Source organism: Artemia franciscana, chromosome 10, assembly GCF_032884065.1.
Source record: "Artemia franciscana chromosome 10, ASM3288406v1, whole genome shotgun sequence".
Classification (NCBI taxonomy): domain Eukaryota; kingdom Metazoa; phylum Arthropoda; class Branchiopoda; order Anostraca; family Artemiidae; genus Artemia; species Artemia franciscana.
The window spans coordinates 46,057,157-46,077,297 of NC_088872.1; the positions used below are offsets into that span (position 1 = coordinate 46,057,157).

The 20,141-nt window shown below is 36.3% G+C and overlaps 1 protein-coding gene across 4 annotated transcripts in view; it reads left to right on the forward strand.

Annotated features, from left to right (window-relative positions):
- Window positions 1-20,141, forward strand: part of LOC136032262 (uncharacterized) — a 137,135-nt gene that overhangs the window by 15,721 nt on the left and 101,273 nt on the right. For all 4 annotated transcript variants that reach the window (XM_065712509.1, XM_065712510.1, XM_065712512.1 and 1 more), the window contains exon 2: window positions 12,818-13,112. In XM_065712509.1, coding sequence (XP_065568581.1) covers window positions 12,912-13,112 — 201 coding nt within the window. In that variant the 5' untranslated portion in view covers window positions 12,818-12,911. The remainder of the gene's footprint in view (window positions 1-12,817; window positions 13,113-20,141) is intronic.

Sequence of the window (20,141 nt, forward strand, 5' to 3'; positions counted from 1 at the left end):
AACCTCAGTTATGCTTTATAATCCATGCTTTATAGAGAAAAAAACCACTATAGAGTAAGAAGTTAGGGTGAGCTACCTATGGTCAATAACCAGACGTAACTGTTACGACATTAACCATAAGATCATGATAAAACTTAAGGTGACAAGGTTGACAGTCGAACAATCAACTTTTCTGTCATTTTGAAAGTGAATAAACCTAATGAGGTGTAAAGAAACTAATACATTTGTATCCATTATATCAGTTGATGCAATATTATAAGGTATTGTTAATAATAAACATATATTATCAAACCATTAACTCGGGCTGAATAGAACACCAACAATGGTTTAGGTATCAATTGGTGCAGATGCAAACGAAAATTGCGGTAGCTGTAAGCTTGGGGTGTGAAAAAGTAGCAAGAGTTTTTTCGAAATACTCAGTGGTTTTCATTTAAAAACTGGCAATTAACAATTAACTGATAAAATGCGCTATTATTGATTTAATTAACTTTAGGTCTATAGAGCCATGAATTGAATGGTAAGTATGCCAGCAGGCTCTCTATTAATACAGAGATGAAGCCATAGGGGTGGAGGGCATCGGAGCCCTCTGTTCCCCCCAAAATCTAAATCTTCTTAAATCGTCGACACTTTTTGTTCCAACGGTCAAACGATTTTCCTATTAATATCGGGTCCCAAAGAAAAGGAATCCTGTCTATGTGTTGCCCTGCGTGGAAGCATGGCCATATACCATTTTGGATTCCCAATCTCTAATTTCGTTGGGGGTTTTAGCTAGGAAGTTTTTACTTAATGATCTATACCATGGCTACTAGTAGCAATAAGTACTAAGCGGCCTGAGGACAACACAGCTCATGAAAAAGGGAGGAGGTGAGTGGTTGAATCGTTTTAATAAACCTTGCGGAGAAGTTACGTTTTGACGATTACGGATGTGTTTCTGGGTAGATTCAAGAGTTTGGAATGGTCTTTATCTCACGCAAAGGAAAAAACTACAATAGATCCATCTGAATGGTATTTTGGACTGCTCAGGTTTTTGACACACCACTATTTTTATAGCTTTCTGGTTATTAAAACGAAATGTAAACAAGGTTTTACCGATAGCTGCGGCCGAATAAAGTGTGAACCATCGCCCACTATAACCGGAAGTTAAAATCTCACTGAAAAAACTGTCTAGCGAGAGAGAATTACCATTTAAAACTGATTCAGGAATGTTAGCCATTATTTTGGTTGGCTCTATGAGTAAAAATTATTGCGAAAAAAAATTTATGGGGATTACGAAAAAAAAACCCTGAAACCCATCAAAAATAGCGTCGGATCAAAATAAGAAGTTCGCCATTTAAATCATCAAGGCCAAAAATCATGCCGAAGATACCTACAATCATCACTTTGATCAACAAGGAAAATCATTTTTTTTTGCACAAGAAGCACTGGTGTATCCCCGGTTTTTCCTTCTTTTTTCCGCCACCGCCAGTGGAGCACTGGAACATCATAGAGAGCTGTTCAATGTTTTATTTCAACATTATTTCATATCTATGTGCTTTTCCATAAATTTGGCTTAAAACACCTTTATTTTGTGCCATATGATATCAAAAGTAGTATTTCTTCGTGCAATTTCCGAAGTGGAAGCACTGGGAGGCACGAAAGGGGTATCATTATAGTCCTCATGGCTGAAAACCCTAAAACTGCGGTTTCAAGCTTTATTTGTCTAAACTGTTTTGCTTCATATTTTGTAAATGTATATACAGTGATGCTTAAGTGCTCATCAGCTATAACGAAGAAGGGGCTGTAGGTCATTTTGTAGGTTAGCAGGGGGGGGGGGTCTGTCTGAAGGAGTATATTTTAATTCCCAAAAATATCCTAACTCTCATTGTGCCTCCAGAATGAGTTTTGGGGAAGGGGAGAGGAGGTAAAAAATGATCCCCCAATCCCGGTTGATTCAACATTTTTGGCTCATGCCTTTTTTGTTGGTGCTAGGAGAGGGGGAGGGAGTAATAGTACTTGAAATATATTTGTATGGGGAAATGGCAAGTACGACAAAGAACTTTGATTTCAGTGACTTTACATGGTAATATTTCCGCTGTCTTACTTATATACGATGTTTCAGTATTTGTAAACATTTGTATACAACAAATTTAAATATATGGATAACCCTATTGTATAGGTAGCGATGGCTTCAGCTGCATGGAAGATCGAAAATCGAGCGGAATACCCGATGAACAATGATACCCCTTCCCATCCACTCGAAATTATGTTGTTACAATATTATTAAGAACTTAATCGATACTATTATGTTCATCGAAAATTTTCATCGAAATTTAATATCAGTTCAACATTTTGAATTCTTAAGCAAAAAAGCTGAAATTGCGAAACCCTATCTTTCGGTTTGTCATTATGCCTTTTCAACTGAAAGTGAGAAACAACATTAAAGCTTCAAACCAACAGAAATTAGTCTGTATATAAGAGGAAATGCCCCCTCCTTAACCCCTCGCTCTTTACGCTAAAGTTTAACTTTTCGTCTCAATTGGTTAAGAACGACTGCTGAAGCACAAGGGTTATTGAATTGAAATAATAAGAAGTTTTCTTAAACACTGTGAAACTTTAGCGTAAAGAGGGGGCTGAGGGGGGGGGGGAAGCACTTTTCATATAAGGACTAATTTCTTTTCGAATTTCGATGTTGTTCGTTACTTTCAGATAAGAAAATTTCTTTTTAATTTAATATATTTTTAAGAAGAAACTGATTAGCCGTCGTCTTAAAGGCATTCGCTCTTGGTTTGTAATTACTAATGATGATTTGGTCCATTCGTGGAGCATAGGATACTAGATATAGGGAGTCAATTCAAAATTTTGCTAGATAATTATATAGTGGCCCGTAAAATAAGAATTTTCATTTGGGGCCTAGAGCCCCGTGAAATGGACCCCAAACCTTTCTCCGCTTGGCTTGCGACTTTCATCTGTAAGACCTCTCCAAGGGAATCTAAACTTAAAAAAAGAAGGGTGTCGTAATACTTGAAAAAAATTCTTCTTAGAATGGGAGACCTAAACACAAGTACACACAAAGTTTCAGATGGAGGCAAGAGCACCCTTAAAATTGGCTGATTTTTTCTGATTGGGCTGAAACTTTTGTCTGCAAGTCCTTCATAGGAATTAAATAAAAAAAAAACAAGCTATTTCAACTGAAAGTAAGGAGCAACATTAAAACTTTAAACGAAAAGAAATTATTACGAGTATGAGAGGGTTTGCCCCCTCGTCAATACCTTGCTCTTTACGCTAAAGTTTGAATTTTGTTCCAATTCTTTAAGAATGACCCCTGAATCACAAAGGCTGTTTAATTAGAATAAATAGCTCTTTTGAAAGTGCTAAAAAAATTAGCGTAAGTGGGGGTAAATCCCCTCTTATACATAATAATTTCTATTCGTTTTAAGGTTTAATGTTATTCCTTACTTTCAGTTGAAACTATTGTTTTTTTATTTATTTTTTGATTGTTTTTTAAATATTGCTGGGAAATCCGGTGCCCCCTTCATGGAAAATTCCCTTTCCCAATGAAAAATTCCTCCATGGAAAGATTCTTTCACGTATCCCTCTCCCCCGTCCCCTCCACCAGACAAAAATCCCCCCCCCCCGAAAACGTCTATATACTTCCCAACAACCAATATTATATGTAAACAGTGGGCAAAGTTCATAACTTGCAGCCCTTGCCCAGAAATTGTGGGGGTTAAGTCATCCTCAAAGACATAGTTAATAGATTTTTTGACTATGCAAAACAAAATGGCTATCTCTAAATTTCGATTTGATGGCTCTGGGAAAAAAATTAGCGTTGGATGGGGCCTAGTTGCCCTGAAATTTTTTTGTCCCTTAAAAAAGGCACCAGAACTTTCAATTTTCGTTCGAATGAGTCCTCTCGCAACAATCTAGTACCACTGGGTCGATACGACTGCCCTTGGAAAAAGCAACAACAAATAAACACGCATCCGTGATTTCTCTTCTGGCAAAAAAAAAACAACAAAATTCCACATTTTTGTAGATAGGAGCTTGAACCCTCCTCAGTAGGGTTCTCCGATACCCTGAATCTAATGGTGTGATTTGCGTCAAGATTTTATGACTTAGTGGATTTCTCATCTTTTTTCGAAAGTAAGGCAAATTTTATTCAGTTTCGTAACATTTGATGTGTAGGACTAAACGTGATGAAACTTATATATTTAAAATAAGCATAAAAATCCGATTCTTTTGATGGATCTATTCATATCAAAATTTCGTTTTTAGAGTTTTGTTTATTATTTAGTCGTCTCGGTCGTTACTTACAGTTCGTTAACACGACCTGTTTGATCTGAACGTACGACCGAATTTTTAAGTTGATATAAAATCCTTCTGATCGAAAATGGGGTCCAAAAATGGGCGAAGAATGTCATTTTTAGGTCAGCTTGAATGTGTGCTTTAAGCGTTTGGGACAAAGGCCTTTCAATTCAAAAAGAAGAACAAAAAAACGTTTTGCCAAAAATCTGGACCAAAAAAGGGCGAAAACCTTTTCAAGGTCGAGTAGACCTTGACAGAAGTTAACTTGGGGCAAAAAAATGTTCATTTATGACACCGAAATTGCGCCGACATATTTGGATTTCTCTAACTGGCTAAAAAAGCGTGCGTAGGCTTGACCGAGGAAGGTCTCTTGTTTTACTGAATGAAGACCTAAACTTGTAGGGAAAAATCTGTTTTATCAATGCTCGATGCAAAAATATCAATTTTTTATGGTACTTGGTATTTACCAAGTGGCATGCAGCGACCGCTAGTTCTGTTGGTCTGTCTGTCCCGGTTTTGTTAGTTTAGGCTCTTCCAGATAATCTAGAACAATGAAATTTGGCAGGCGTATCAGGGACCAGACCATATTAAATTAGAAATAGTTGTTTCCCCGATTTGACTTTCTGGAGGGGGGGGGGGGTGAGAGGACGGTTAATTTGAAAAATAAAAAAAGGAGGTATTTTTTATTTACGAACGGGTGAACGGATCTTAATGAAATTTTATGTTTAGAAGGATATCGTGTCTCAGAGCTCTTATTTAAAATACCGACCGGATCCGGTGACATCAGGGGTGAGTTGGATGGGGAAACCGAAAATTTTGGAAAACACCTTGAGTGGAGAAATCGGGATGAAACTTGATGGGAAAAATAAGCACAAGTGCTAGATACGTGATTTGCATAACCGGAACGGATCTGCTCCATTTGGGGGTGTTGGGAGGGTTAATTCTGGAAAATTAGAAAAAATGAGGTATTTTAACTTGCGAACGAGCGATCAGATCTTAATGAAATTTCATATTTATAAGGATCTGGGGGGAGGTTGGTGACATTGTCTCTGAGGAATGTCTCTGGTGACATTGGGGGGAGTTGGAGGGGAAGCCGGGAATCTTGGAAAACGCTTAGAGTGGAGAGATTGGGATGAAACTTGATTGGTAGAGTAAGCAAATGTCGTTGACACGTGATTGAAGTAACCGGACTGAATTCAGTCTCTTTGGGAAAGTTAAGGGTGGGTCCAGTGCTTTGGCGAGTCTGGTGCTTCTGGACGTGCTAGGACGATGAAAATTGGTCAGGGATCTGCACAGTTTGACTTGATAAAGTCCTTTTTCCCGATTCGACCATCTAGGGGGGGGCTGAAAGAAGGGGAAAAATTGGAAACAATGAAGTATTTTTAACTTACGAGTGGGTGATCGGATCCTAATGAATTTTGATATTTAGAAGGACCTCGTGTCTCAGAGCTCTTATTTTAAATTCCGACCGGCATTAAGCCTCTGATTTTATTTTTAAGTCAGTCTATTGATTCTTAGAATTTTGCTAGAGCTCATGCCATATGAGCTCTTGGCTCTTCCGACCTCTTCACAAGTACCATATGAGTTTTTAGCTCTTGTTTTTTATTATTTTACTTCTATTGACTTGAAACTTGAATCAGGGATAAAATGATATTTTAATTGCAAACGCAATATTAAAACACTAACGTAAAAACTTACAACAATGTTATTTACTTTTGGGTTTTCTAGTTATGTGTTACGTAATATTACTCTAGTAGAATTTTTTGAACTGAGCAGACCTTCCGAAATTGACGCCCCATTGAAAATAAAACGAAATTAAATGCCAAGTTTACACGTCTGCTACCGTTTGAGCGATTTTAGGTCTCAATTTACGAGGGTTGGTTGCTCGAGCTTAATGAATAGCCAATGGGAGGTGGGTTACTCGCTATCTATATGTTGCTACGTATTATGTACATCTTAAGCATTTCGTAAGGCTGTTTTACTCCTACTCTTTGTTCACTGCTACTACTAGCAACTTACTGTAGCAGCAGGCTACCAGAGGCCAACACACCCTGATACATTCAAGTTTTACTCTTTGTCTTCTCCCATGATCCTTCAAATTCTTCCTTATGACCTTTCCTACTCCATTCAAGAAAACATGCCTATCATTTGTCACGAGGAGCAATAGCGCTTAGGCTCAAACAGGAGCAATATTTGTTCGTCAGGGTAATTAAGTTATAATTTTATAATTAAGTTATGATTTTTGTTGTTTTGACGAGCAATTTATTGGGTAAAGAAACTTCAAATTCTATCAGGTAACAAAGCAATTTATATACACAACCGCAACAAAAATGCAAATTGATGGTCCGATGCTTTTAAGCAACAGCGACAGTCTTGGAAAAGACAATCTAGAGACAGTATAATAGCCACTGAAGTTGGACATTGATGCAATTTTAGAATACTGCCTATTGAAGCCTTAATTTCACTTTTTTTATGTGAACTCGGAGCTAGTAAAGATGGACAAGAAAGAATAATCTATTAAAATCAGCCACTTTTAAAAAAAACATCGACATCACTGATCATAACGAGCCAAATTACGAATTCGTGCGGCAAAATTGACCTAAAACTTAAAAGGAAGAAAATGATTTGATTCAAGCATTGGTGAACGGTAGCATTTCAATGGGAATTTAAAAATAATTCTTTAGTAAATGTAAATGTCGGTCATTATAATTTGTAATTTAGCTCATTAAAGAGAGCATCTTGAAATTGCGTTTTACGTAGCTCTTCTTGGCAGCTCTAGCGAAGGATGAAGTTTTTCCTCCTCGTTTCGCCATATAGGCTTTTTTTTCTCGTCTCAATTTTATTAAAAGAATTACATAATTGAACGATTTTCTATTTATATTTTGCTCAGTTGAGTGCAATACATGATATTTGATTTTTTTTTTTCCGTGTCTCTTGTTCGCTTTTGTGCAAATAAATCACTATTATTGAGCGAGTATTCGTAACCAGCTTCGTTGGAATGCTGAAAGTGGAGAAAAGTATTTGGTATAAGCTACCTGTTATATTGGTTGAATGATAATCCTCCAATCAGCTTTTAAGCAGAGAACCCACACTAGTTTTCTGTTTGTTTTTTTGTTGTTTTTTTTTTGCTTTCAGATCAGTTGATAGAAAAACATTTTTTTTTGTAATTGCTGATTTCATATAATAGATGTTAAATATGAATTTTGACTGATATATGACCGACCCGTGTTTATGCCATTGGTTTTAATAATGCATACTAATGTCGTAATCTAAAAAAATTGTGGCATACAGAGAAAGAATCCCCCGTGCAAGAAAATAAATGTGGCAAACATCAGATTTTCATGTTAATCCCCTTTCCCATCTCTTGAGTTAAGCAAATTGTGTAATTTAAAGGACAAAATTGCTTTAATGCCCAATCAAGACCTTGCCCAGGTTTTTCCCGGGAGGGGGGTGCAAATGGATTTTCTTTCGGGGGGGTTACGCAAAGAAAACCCTAAAATGCTTAAAAACTTTGTTTATATTCATTTTTGTTATGTTTTTACGTGTTTGACAAATATTTCGGGGGGGGGGGGTGTTCAAACCCCCTAACCCCCCTGGATACGACCTTGCACACTATGATTTATTTAATTTTTTGTTGATAAGTGGAGTATGTCCACCTTTTTGGGAAATTGATATTTTGGTGGCATTTTATTTTACTACATTATACTTGTTGTTATATTGTACTTTATTGTTTTTACACCTTTTGTGCCAAAAACACTCATTCCTAACTCAGTAGTGTTTATGAATGTTTTAAATCTTGTCAGTTTTTGAATGCTGACATATCCAGGTTGAATAGTTAAGTTCCCAGGAAGGGTAAAATTCTAGTTCAGGGGCTTTTGCCTACCTTGGAAAATGATTGACCTGGTAGTCCAGTTAAACTACGAAAAAAAAGGACCAAACCTCGGTATTTGAGTAATAGAAAAGTTTTTGGTACCAACATTTTCAGAGGAATTCGCTTAATATCATATCCCAAAACGTTCGGGCAGAACTACCCTTTTTTCAGGGAAAAGAGTAGAAAACCTCGAATTTATGTTTCTGCAATATTTTCTAGATTGAAAGGTCGTTTCCTATTAATTCGAGTTCGGGAAACCGAGAATGACATCTGAATTACAAAATCCCATCGCTTTGTACCCCATCTCCTCTTTTTTCTAATTATGTGGGTGTATTACCATATACCACGCAATGGTATTTTTACCCCTTCTAACCTCGCTGAGGGTGGAAATGGGGTACTAAGTGGTGGAGTTTTTCAACTCTGACGTTATACGACCTATCAATCCACCAAATACCGCATAAGTTAAGATTCTGATTTTTCATCTCCCTCTGTCCTTGCTTAGGTGAAAATGGGTTACGAATCTATGGAATCTTCCAGTTTTTATTTAATTTTCGATTTCTCCGGACTCGAGTTAATAGGAAACGACCTTTCAATCCTGAAAATGTTGCAGGAATTTAAATTCAAGATTTTCTCCCCTTTTCCCCATCTTTTCCGGTATTTCTAAATGGCTGATTTTGGGAAATTTTGGACTTGCTATTAAGTAAATTTTTCTTAACATTTTGATGCCCAAACACATTTCTGTTGCTCAAATGCCGAGTCAAAACCATATATTTACGTGACTGTAGGCGGATGAAACTTACAGAAATTAATTTAGAGGATTAGTAGACTCCTAGAAAGGTATTTTGAAGTACATAGCTCCACTTCTTCTCCCTCGAAAGGGCATTGGACTTTTATATTGTTTGTATTATAAAAAGCAAAACCTTGCAAAATAGATGTTCTGTTGAAATGAGGAAAAGAAAAGTGTTTTGAGCCTCATGCCTTTGCTTGATCCCAATTTATAAAGTTTCAAAGTTTTGTAACTTTTTTTTCTCAAATTTAAGAAAAAAAACCTTTATATGGTTTATAATTCTACTGAACTAAAAGGTATGGTATTTTTGAAAACTAAAGCCAATGAACAAGAGATTGAAAACTCAAAAATACGGTAAAACGCTATTTGTCAGAATTTAAGATAATATTGACCTGTCATGTCTGCTATATTTTAAGCCGTAGAAATAAGAAAAAGGAAACCGCTGTAGCTTGGCAATGCATTTTAGGCTCTGGACTCTTTCCCAAAAGTTTCATTCACCCTTCCCAAGATGGTAGGAAGCCCGTAAACTCGAATTTTCCACAGAAAATATGTACCGGTAAGCCTTCTCGCCTCATTTTGTTAGGATCAAGATTTATAATTGCACTTCTAACGTTCCCAAATAACGGGCCATTGAGCCCTTTGGGATATTTTTGTTTATAAATGGATGGATATTGATAATAAAAGGAACTTGAACTTCTTATATACATGAACACTCTTTGCTAAACATTTTGCTGACCTGTCGTAGATCCTCCTACGACATCTACGATATCTACCTTTGGTAGGCCTGTCGAACTCGTAGATCCTCAGCTTTGAACTTAAGTCATCACAGATTGCATTTTAGGTATCGATGTAGTGGAAAACTGTATACAGCGAAAGTTGTCTTTTGATGCATAGCTGAAGCCTTTGCTTCCGCTAGAACGTTTTCTGTATGTTTAAAAGCGAGTCATGACCGTACTGTGTGGTATTCTGTACTGTGTGCTAAATACACGTATTTACGTGCACTGAAATTTTCGGAGTGAATTATCGCTGAGTAAAATTATATTCTAAACTTGATATTATAATTTATACTTTCCATTAAGTCTTTGATATTAAATTTTACCACTTGAAACTGTTGATGGTTCAAAAACATGTCCATTTTCTCTGTTTTCATATAATGGGTTTCATATCCTATCAGCGAATCTGGTTACTTTTAAGATGGCACTGCCCGCGAAGAGAAAATGGTTGCCAAAAAGCGTAATAGCATTGTTATTTTTATTTACCAAAAGTTAAAGAGATGTAGAGTTATCTAAATGAGTTACCTGGTGTGCATTCAGATGATAAATGTGTTCATTTGACTACCCCCCCCCTCTCTTAGAAATGTACGAAATGGTGTAGCATCAATGACTTATTAGTTGTTATGTTCATAGTGTGAGTTTTAGTCGGGTATTGGCAGTAATGGCAGCAAAACCATCACCATTCATAGCGCTCTTGAAGGTAAAACAGAAATTTACATTTTGGGAGGAGCATTGGACCCTCCTATATTCATAAAAATGCAAGCTTGCTTATATTGTAATTTGAAATCTATGCTAGAGTAACTGAAGACAGCATAAAGTACGTACTTTACTTCCAGAACTTACTTCCAGAGATGGTACTTTACTTTAGTAATACTAAAGGTGGTACTTTACTTACTTTAAAATACTTTACTTACAAAAGGTGGTACTTTACTTAAAAGGTGGTACTTTACTTACTTAAAAGGTGGTACTTTACTTACTTTAAAATACTTTACTTACAAAAGGTGGTACTTTACTTAAAAGGTGGTACTTTACTTACTTAAAAGGTGGTACTTTACTTACTTTAAAATACTTTACTTACAAAAGGTGGTACTTTACTTAAAAGGTGGTACTTTACTTAAAAGGTGGTACTTTACTTACTTAAAAGGTGGTACTTTACTTACTTTAAAATACTTTACTTACAAAAGGTGGTACTTTACTTAAAAGGTGGTACTTTACTTACTTTAAAATACTTTACTTACAAAAGGTGGTACTTTACTTAAAAGGTGGTACTTTACTTACTTTAAAATACTAAAGATGGTACTTTACTTACTTTACTTTAGAGATGGTACTTTACTTCCAGTACTTACTTCCAGAGATGGTACTTGGAATGGTAAATTACCACTTCACCCCCATGGGAATGATTCCTCTTCTACACTAGCTACAATAAAAAAGAATGACTTATACCATTTGATTCCCCATCCAGGATTAATTTCAAACATAATGTTGGATATTTGTTGTTGAGGGGGGATTGCAGAAAAAGTTCTCCTGTGTTCATAAAGAATTTACGCTATGGTTTACTTTTTCTTTTTCTGCCCGCTGCAGTCTTTCAGTCTTTCTGCTAATACATATTATTAGATTGATGATGTTGATTACATGTATGGCTTGAAGTGCCGACTGTGAGTCGTGATTTAGATTGGTTATCTGTTTCTGTTTTATCTTTTCTTTATTTTGGTTTATCATATTAGTGCATTTTGTCACTTCGGACAAGTTTTCACTTTGGGGGGGGGGATTATTACTCAAGTTAACGGTCTTTTTGAAGCCTTTATATAATTTTTAGTAGGACCGTTATTCAACATGCTTTTCAAACTAAGAGGATGAGAAAGTGGGAGTTCTGGCCTCTCTTTCGCCTGAGCAAAATCTTGATTGGCGCCCCCTCTCTTTCTCCGAAAATTCCAGGCCAAATTTTAACACAATTTTCATTTATTAACAACATTTTCATTTGTTAAGAAATCTTGAATACAAAATATCACAAAAATATTTGGTCTACTCCTTATCTATTCATTAAATTTGGTCTACTTACTTTTATTTTCAAGATATTCAAAATATTTTAGACGATGAAGATATGGGGAACTGAAAATTTCAACTTGCTTATACTTGCTACCAACTGCGTCCTCTACTTTATTTTGATAACATAAAGTTAAAAATTGCAAAATGATTATAGCCGTTACATTATATATTTGAAATATTTGCCCCTAAAATTCCTACACCCGGAGCAAGCGCCCCCTCTCCTCCCATAAAACCGCTTCTGGTGTCGAATCTGCCCTCATTTACACCCATTGGCCGATTCAATACTTTAAATCTAGATCAAACTAGTCATAGCAAAGAAAGATAGGGAAAAACTTGCCCATGGAGCTAAATTTAAGACAATCCGAAGCATGGGGACCAATAAGAAAAGATTGGATAGTTCCTGTTGGTTTTATGAGTTATGAAAGAACTAACGAAATTATGGAGGAAACCGTAAAACACGATATATATATATATATATATATATATATATATATATATATATATATATATATATATATATATATATATATATATATATATATATATATATATATATATATATATATATATATATATATATATTGATGGGCCAGGGTTGAATTCCCCCTGCATTTTTGCCTGAATAGTGTGACATATACCCTCGAGCTTGTACTGATGATGTCTGTGTAATTTTTCATCTCTTCTTCATTTTCCGAATGTGACCCGTAAGATTTATGTCTGCTGTGTCTAAGCTGCTAGTTGTAGGCAAGAGCAACAACATATTTTGTCGCTTTTAACTCTTGTTTTTATCTTTATTGCTTAATTGTCGACGTACGTCAATATCTTTTTTTATGCTATGCCTAGGTTCTGAAGAACGAAACAAAACCAGTTGTCTACGTCAATCATGACCAACTCCAGAGGTTTTTTTCAGGAAAATACTCGCGACGGAACTTAGCCAGCGGCAGTACTTAATTCTTCATTAGTTTTTTTTTTTACTTCAGCATTCTTGATAGTAGTTTTAAAGCTTATGTTAATCAGTTGAAAGCTGCGCAATACAACTCATTTTTCCTTTATCAGTTCCATTATCTTCCTCTCGGAAGTAGTGCACATGGGTTCCGTTATGATGCCAAGCTTTACTGTCCAGTAAGAACTCTGCCTTCATAATAGTAACATGAATTCATGGATTCAAGTGATAGCTCGAGTCCCTACAAGGGCAGAGCAAGTGGTTTTAGCTGACGCCTATCTCCTAAAATCAGAAGAAGAAAAAGCTGAACCTAAAAAAGAAGTGAGGATTAAAGAAGTGAATGGTTCGCAGAATGGATCGGTACCTCAAATATATGAAAAGTCGACAGAACATGTTTCTTTTGTGCAAGTGAGTTCATTTTTCAATCGGTTGTAGTAAGCTATATTAAAAGAAGGTTAAATCTCGGTATGAGTAAAATCTCGTTGTGAATGGACCTTAAACTATTAAGGCCAAGAACGTGAATGTTTTGTAAAACAGTTTTAGAACAACTCCACTAGGCTGTAAAAATCCCAAAAAATCTTTTAAACAGAGAGTAAAAAAGAAAAAGAGACGTTCATGTGAGGACAAAAAGCCTAAGCCAGAATCCGGTATTCAAGTGATTCGGTCAGAATCAGGTACTATGCTAATAATAGAAGATCAAAGCTTGAATCTACATTTGGAATATTGTTTCAAAATGTTGGCCTTTTTTAATTCAGTATTTAAGTGATTCGGTCAGAATGGGGTACTAGGCTATTATTAGGAGCTCGAAGCTTGAATATACAATATTGTTTCAAAATGTTGGCCTTTTTTAATTCTTGGAGAAGATTTTAGAACTTGGGCCTACAACGCTTTTTTGAGGCCCTACGCAGTGATCAATTCACGAAAATTTAGAAGGGGGGATATATTTTTCAAAATCTAGGAGGGGGATTTGCAAGCATGGGGGGTGACAAACGCCAAAGAAAGGTATTTTTCAGTGAAGATGCCCCCAAAAAATTATTTTTCAAAATCTGTGTGGGCTAAAAAATCTAAGGACACATAGCCCGCTGCCTCCCGGTTGACACCACTGGCCTTATTTTCCTTTTGTCAGGAAAAGAATCCCTTGGCCACCAAATAGATAGTTTGCAGCTATGCGAAGCCTTATAGCCGTTAGTTTTATTGGATAAAAAGTCTGTGATAACGGTTCGTTTTTATGTACTGCATCTATTTTTAAGGATGATTTTTATATCTCACGCCGATATGCCTCAGAGACTGGGTGGCCATATCCTGTCAAAAATTCTCAGAATGTTCGATCGATAACATTTTTCCGTGTTCGCGATATTAGTATTTAATATTATGTTAATAATACTATCCCCGGCCAAGATGCTAGAATTCGACACTTTCCTGTGCCTTGATCACTTCCATTGCTAAACAAGAGCTAAGAGCTCATAAGACACTTGTGACTAGTCAAGAAGAGCTAAGAGCCAAGAGCTCATATGGTATGAACTCTAACAAAATTCTAAGAATCAATAGATTTATTTAAAAGGAAAATCAGAGGATTAATCCTGGTCAGGATTTGAAATAAGAGCTCTGAGTCACGATGTCCTTCTAAATATCAAAATTCATTAAGATCCGATCACCCACTCGTAAGTTATAAATACCTCATTTTTCCTAATTTTTCTTCTCCCTTTAGCCCCCCAGATGGTCGAATCTGGAAAACGACTTTATCAAGTCAATTTGTACTGCTCCCTGACACGCCTACCAATTTTCATCGTCCTAGCACGTCCAGAAGCACCAAACTTGCCAAATCACTGAACGCCTCCCCAAAACTCCCCCAAAGAGAACGAATCCAGTACGGTTTTGTCAATCACGTCTCAAGGATATTTGCTTATTCTATCCGCCAAGCTTCATCCCGATTCCTCCACTACAAGTATTTTCCAAGATTTCCCCCTCCGACTCCCCCCAATGTCAAAAGATCTGATCGGGATTTGAAATAAGAGCTCTGAGACATGGATTCCTTCTAAATATCAAATTTCATTAAAATCAAATCACCTATTCGTAAGAAAAAATGCCCCAATTTTCACGTTTTCTAAGAATTCCGGTTTCCCCCTCCAACTCCCCCCGATGTCGCAGGATCTGGTCGGAATTTAAAATTAGAGCTTTAAAGCACAAGATCCATCTAAATATCAAATTTCATTAAGATCTGGTCACCCTTTCTAAGTTACGAATACCTAATTTTTCCAAATACCCCCCCCCCCAACTCCACCAAAGAGAGCAGATCCGGTCCGGTTATGTCAGTCACGTATCTTAGACAGGTTTTTATTCTTCCCATCCAGTTTCATCCTGATCTCTTCGCTTTAAGTATTTTCTAAGATTTCCGGTCCCCCCAACTGCCCCCCCCCTAATGACGCTGGATCCGGTTGAGATTTAAAATAAAAGATCTGAGTTACGAGGTCCTTCTAAATATGAAATTTCATGAAAATCCGATGCATCCTTCGCAAGTTAAAAATACGTCATTTTTTCTGATTTTTCAGAATTAACCCCCCCCCCAATAGAGCGGATCCGTTCAAATTACGAAAATCACGTATCTAAGATTTCTGCTTATTTTTCCCACCAAGTTTCTTCCCGATCACTCCACTCTAAGCGTTTTCCATGATTTTAGGTTCCTCCAAATTCCCCCCGATATCACCAGATCCGGTCGGGATTCAAAATAAGAGCTTTGAGACACTATATCCTTCTAGATGTCAAATTTCATTGAGATCCGATCGCCCGTTCGGAAGTTAAAAATACCTCATTTTTTCTAATTTTTCAGAATTACCCCCCCCCCAACTACCCCAAAGAGAGTGGAACCATTCCGGTTATGTCAATTATGTATCTAGGACTTGTGCTTATTTTTCCCACTAACTTTCATCCCGATCCCTCCACTCTAAGTGTTTTCCAAGATTTTAGGTTTCCCCCTCTTAAATCTCCCCCCCCAATGTCACCAGATCCGGTCGGGATTTAAAAAAACAGCTCTGAGACACGATATCCTTCCTAACATCAAATTTCATTAAGATCAAATTTCATTAAGTTAAAAATACTTAGTTTTTTCTATTTATTCCGAACTAACGGCCCCCTCTCCCCCCAGATGGTCTAATCGTGAAAACGACAATATTCTAATTTAATCTGGTCCGGTCCCTGATACGTCTGCCCAATTTCGTATCCTAGCTTACCTGGAAGTGCCTAAAGTAGCAAAACCGGGACCGACAGACAGACCGACAGAATTTGCGATTGCTATTTATCACTTGGTTAATACCAAGTGCCATAAAAACGCACTAGATCTCAAAATTTTTCATTCAAATGAACGCTCTATCAATCATTTACGGCTACTGGTTCGATACGACTATCCCTGGGGGAAAAACATGAGTGACATCCTTTTGTAGAAAAATAGGAGTTTTACATTTTGTAAATCGAGGTTTTAGGTTTCTCGTACATGTTGAATTTTTTTTAGATAATTCTCATCAAGATTGCTCCCCGTTTCAACATTATGTTAATAGTATTTTTTTTATCATTGCTAGAATAATTAATAATAGCTTTATAAACGTTAAAATTAATAAATTTTGCGTATTTAGAATTAGCATAATTAACATATTTTGTTGTTTCGTGTATAGTAATCAAAACTGTGTTATACTTTCGGTTTCAATTGAAAAAGGTTGCCCTGTGCTTAGAGTTACTTATTATCAAGTGTTTAATCTAGAACTCAGGATGCGTCCTTTTTCTTGTTTTAAACTTCTTTTTTACGACATTTGGTATCTACCAAGTGACATATAGCGATCATAAATTCTGTCAGTCAATCCGTCTGTCCCGGTTTTGCTAGTTTAGGCACTTCCAGGTAAGCTAAACGATGCAATTTGGCAGGCGTATCAGGCAACAGACCTGATTAAATTAGAAATTGTCGTTTCTCTGATTCGACCATCTGGGGGGAGTGGGGGGGAGGACGATTAAATTGAAAAAATTAGAAAAAATGAGGTATTTTTAACTTACGAACGGGTGATCGTATCTTAATGAAACTTGCTATTTAGAAGAATATTGTGTCTCAGAGCTCTTATTTTAAATCCTGACTGGATTTGCTGACATTAGAGGGAGTTGGGGGGCGAAACCTAAAATCTTGGAAAACGCTTAGAGTGGAGGTATCGTGATGAAACTTGGTGGCAAAAATAAGCACAAGTCCTAGATACGCTATTGACATAACCGGAACGGATCCGCTTTATTTGGGGGAGTTGGGGGGGGGGGGGGTAATTCTGAAAAATTAGAAAAAATGAGGTATTTTTAACTTACGAAGGAGTGATAGGATCCTAATGAAACTTCATATTTAGAAGGACCTTGTAACTCAATTTTGAATCCCTACCCGATCCAGTGTCATTGGGGGGGGGGCACCTAAAATCTTGGAAAACGCTTAAAGCGGAGAGATAAGGATGAAACTTGGTGGGAAGAATAAGCACAAGTCCAAGATACGTGACTGATATAATCGGACCGGATCTGATCTCTTTGGTGGAGTTGGGGGGGGGGGAGTAATTTGTAAAAAATAGAAAAAATGAGGTTTAACTGTCAAACGGGTAATCATATCTTAATGAAATTTGATATGTAGAACGATCTTGTGCTTTAGAGCTCTCATTTTAAATCACGACAAGATCCGGTGACATTGGGGGAGTTGGAGTGGGAAACCGGAATTCTTGGAAAACGTGAAAATTGAAGTTTCTTTATCTTACAAATGGGTGATCAGATCTTAATGAAACTTGATATATAGAAGGATGTTATGTCTCAGATGCTCCATTTTCAACTCGAATCGGCTGAAGGGGGGAAACAAACTTGGAAATAGGAAATCTTGGAAAACGCTTAGAGTAGAGAGATCGGGATGAAACTTGATGGAAAGAATAAGCACAAGTTAAAGATACGTGATTGACCTAATTGAAACGGATCCGTTCTCTTTGGGGGAGCTGGGGGTGGTGGTGTTAATTTGGAAAAATTAGGAAAATTTTAACTTAAGAACGGGTGGCTGGATCTTTTTTGATGGATGGATTAACCTAACTTCACTTCTTGGGTGTTGTCGCTGTAATGCGTGAGTACTTGTAAGCAAATTGAATCCAAAATTTTCATTTTCCCAGTATCTTTTCCCATGTAAAGTAGGAAAAGTCCGATTTAAATAAATGAAAAATTTTGTTAATGATTTAAAATTATGTTAATAATTAAAAATTATGTTAATCAGTAAATTTGTTTTTTATTTGGCCTAAAATCAAGGTGTTAATCAACTTGGCGCTATTCAAGATTTAGTCTTTGGTGCGAATAAAGGTCAGAACCACCACTGACTTGGCTATTCTTAAGGTTTCTTAAAAATTAAAAAAAAGGAAATCCCTCTGTCGCGTTCACATTTGTCTAAAAAATATCAAGAGCGACATAGTAGAGACTGACAATGCATTAATAAGGCGACTGAAGCCTATAATTTTGCCCCATTTATTGATGTGTGCATAGTCACTGAAGGTCTGTCGTCACTTGGCAAATAAGGAAAAAGACTTGTGAAATACATGTAAATGGCGAAACAAATACTTAATTTCACCTAGAAATATATAAAAAACGTTTTTCACAAATATAATGAAAATATAGAATCTTGTTATATTCATTCAACAAACTATGTAATTTAACTTACTAATTTAACGAATTGTTTATTTTGGTAAAATTGTAATTTAGGGGCTTTTTTGATCATAGAAAGCAGTTGACTCGGGGGAATAAAACTTCCAAAAATGAATCTAGGGCCTTGATGATCCCATGAGAAGGTGTTTTGAAATACCTACCTCCACTCCACTCCTCTCCCTCTTCAAAGGGTGCTGACCTTTGATGATCTTTTATTATTTTTGTGCTATTATAGTGGACCATTCCAAAGAATCTTATCTTAATCCTAGAATATAAGATTTTTCAAGATCTGTAAAATTATTTCTTAAATTTAGGAAAAATTCCTTGATATGGCGTAAAATTCTACTGAAATAACAGAACTTCATTTTCAAAAACTAAAGTCAATGAAAAAGAGATTGAAAACTCAAAATTAAGGAAACATCGTTTGTCAGAATTCAGATAGGCATAGACTTATGTATGCAATTTTTAAGCCCTAGAAATAAGAAAAGGGTAGATATATATACATTTATATTTATTTGTAACCCACTTACATAAAAAAATGTAAATAGTGGAGTAAACACAAGCGAAAATCAACAATAACATCACACACAAAAAACAAAACAAAACAAACAACAACAAAAACAAACAACAATAAATCACCAAAAACAATTAAATAACAATAAAATTAAATGAATAATCAAACAGTTCGTGGTAACGAACTGTAGTAAGGAGCGACCCGGCTCAATAGTAACCAAAACTCTAAAAAATGGAATTTTGATACCATTAGCTACATCAAAAGAATCGCATTTTAATGCTGGTTTTAAATATATAAGTTTCATCAAGTTTAGTCTTACCCATCAAAAGTTACGAGCCTGAGAAAATTTGCCTTATTTTAGAAAATAGGGGGAAACGCCCCCTAAAAGTCATAGAATCTTAACGAAAATCACACCATCAGATTCAGCGTATCAGAGAACCCTACTGTAGAAGTTTCGAGCTCCTATCTACAAAAATGTGGAATTTTGCATTTTTTGCCAGAAGGCAGATCACGGATGCGTGTTTATTTGTTTTTTTGTTTTTTTTTGTTTTTTTTTTTTTTTTTTTTTTTCCCCAGGGGTGATCGTATCGACCCAGTTGTCCTAGAATGTTGCAAGAGGGCTCATTCTAACGGAAATGAAAAGTTCTAGTGCCCTTTTTAAGTGACCAAAAAAATTGGAGGGCACCTAGGCCCCCTCCCACGCTAATTATTTTCCCAAAGTCAACGGATCAAAATTCTGAGATAGCCATTTTATTCAGCGTAGTCGAAAAACCTTATAACTATGTCTTTGGGGACGACTTACTCCCCCACAGTCCCCGTGGGAGGGGCAACAAGTTACAAACTTTGACCTGTGCTTACATATAGTAATGGTTATTGGGAAGTATACAGGCGTCTTCAGGAGGATTTTTTTGGTTTGGGGGAGGGGTTGAGAAGAGGGGGATATGCTAGGGGAACTTTCCTTCGAGAATTTGTAATGGGAGAAGAAAATTTCCATGAAGGGAGAGCAGGATTTGCTAGCATTATTTAAAAAAAAACAATTAAAAAATAAAAGTGAAAAAGCTTTTTCAGCTGGAAGTAAGGAACAGCAATAAAACTTAAAACAAACAGAAATTATTACCCATATGAGGGGCTCACCTCCTTCTAATACCTCGCTCTTTACGCTAAAGTATTTTCGGTAATTTCAACTACTTATTCTACGGCTTTTGTGATTCAGGGGGTCATTCTTAATGAATTGGTATAAA